The sequence below is a fragment of the Echinops telfairi genome, unplaced genomic scaffold (assembly GCF_000313985.2).
Source record: "Echinops telfairi isolate 266 unplaced genomic scaffold, ASM31398v2 ScPeMD7_18;HRSCAF=68, whole genome shotgun sequence".
Lineage (NCBI taxonomy): Eukaryota > Metazoa > Chordata > Mammalia > Afrosoricida > Tenrecidae > Echinops > Echinops telfairi.
The window spans coordinates 98,767,888-98,769,743 of NW_022103915.1; the positions used below are offsets into that span (position 1 = coordinate 98,767,888).

Genomic DNA, 1,856 nt, shown 5'->3' on the forward strand with positions numbered 1-1,856 from the left:
CAGCCGCGCCGCCTCTCCACCTCGTCGCTCTCCTCCACCGGCTCCTCGCTGCTCGAGGACTCCGAGGACGATCTGTTGAGCGACAGCGAGAGCCGGAGCCGCGGCAACGTGCAGCTGGAAGCGAGCGAGGACTCGGGGCAGGTACGGGCCGCGCAGGCGGGGCTGTGCGGGAGTGTGGGGGCTGCGCTCGGGGCACCTCTTGGAGAGCTGGGGTGGCGGACTCGGCAGGGTCCTGTCCCCCCCTTGTCTAGATTCCAGAAGGAGAGTCGGGGTCGGAGGGAGGCACCAGGCTTTCATGCCAACTCCGCAGGCAGGTCCTGCCCCGGGTCCTGGGGCGTCTAAGGACCAGAGGCGCGCTGCTGGCCGGGACCCAGAGGGGCTGGGGTGGACGTTTCTCGGTGGCTGCCACAGGTTGGGGCTGGGAGGGTCGGAGCGGCTCCTTCTCTCCTGCCCCCCTCGGGCGCCGCGGTCCCACCCCCGCCGTTGCCAGGGTTTCCCTCTCCTGAGTGGGAGTGGAGCGGCGTTCCAGGCTCTGCTGGGGAGCCGGCGCCGTCTGCTCCGGGCGCTTGCACGAGGCGTGGACGCAGGAAGTGAGAGGAGCAGGGCTGGGGGAGCCCGGCAGGGAGTGGAACGCAGCCCCACCCCGTGCGCACCCCGGCCCCCCATGCATTGCTTCTAAGCATTGCCCGGGAGGAGGTAAACTGAGGCCGCAAGGGTTAGGATCAGCCTAGGGGTTCTATAGCTGACTTTGACCCTGGGACAACCCAGCACTGGGGTGCAGCGCCCGCCCCTTCGAGGGGTGCAATGCCCAGGACAGTCTCTTTGCTCCCTTTCGCTTGATCCAAAGCCGAATACTTCAGCTCCCGGTAACCAGGATGGAAGAGTTGCTCTAGATCCATTCCCGTTACGCAAGTGTCCCTGGAGCGGAGGGAGAGCCACAGTGACTCCAGGGCCTCCCGGCCTGCCCGGAATGCCGGATCAGGCGATTGGGCCGTGAGAGCCGCCGACGCGCGCCGGGGTTGCCCGGGCGCTGCGGGGACGGCTCTGGAGCGCTGAACTCGGGCTCCGCCGCTCGCTCGGATTGGACGAGGCGGGCAGACACGCTAACGGCTTTTAGTGGTTCCAAGACTCAGTTACCCTCGATACGTACATTACCCAGAAGGCGGCGGGGTTTATTAATGACAAGAGTAGGGAGTGGGGCAAGCCCCACGGAGCAGGACCCTGCCCCCCACCCGCCTCTGCCAGGTGTAAGAGGTGGGGGCTCCGTTAGGAACCTGCCCCGTCCTGTCTCCTCCCTCTGTGGGTGGAGGCACCCTCTGACCTGTGATGGTTCCTAAGGCAACCGTGGCCTAAGTCAGGAGGCAAGCGCTGCCAAGGGGTTCCCCAGACGGTGGAATGTGGGTCAGTGAGAGGACCCCTCCCTTCTCACCTCGCCCGGAAAAACTTGAGCTGTAGCGCTGGGGTGGCTACGCGCATCTGACAGCTGACAGCGGGCGCAGGAAAAAGGGTGCGATGGGTGTGGGTGCCAAGGGCGCGGGCAGCCCCCGGCTTCCATAGTGCTGGGGAAACCGAGTGTCTGGGGGAGGCGTTCAGGACTTCTCCGCTGCCCACGACCGAGTGCAGTGGTGGCAGCCCGGCTAGCGTCACCAATCCGGGGACGTCCGCAGCCGTACCCTGGGCGTCCTCGGCTGCCCCGCTGGCTCGCCTCCTTCAGGAGCTGCAGCAGATGGTCGCTGAGGGGCCTTTGTTGCTCTGAGGCTACGTTTCCCAGGCCTTCCCCACCCCCAGGCCGCCGGGGCCTCCCCGAAGGCAAACAGCCACGGCGGCGGCAGATAAGCCAGGGCTGTTGACAGAGG

The 1,856-nt window shown here is 66.9% G+C and overlaps 1 protein-coding gene across 1 annotated transcript in view; it reads left to right on the forward strand.

The window, feature by feature from the left end:
• Window positions 1-1,856, forward strand: part of ITPKA (inositol-trisphosphate 3-kinase A) — a 15,086-nt gene that overhangs the window by 7,221 nt on the left and 6,009 nt on the right. The window contains exon 2 of the mRNA XM_004712760.2: window positions 4-141. Coding sequence (XP_004712817.1) covers window positions 4-141 — 138 coding nt within the window. The remainder of the gene's footprint in view (window positions 1-3; window positions 142-1,856) is intronic.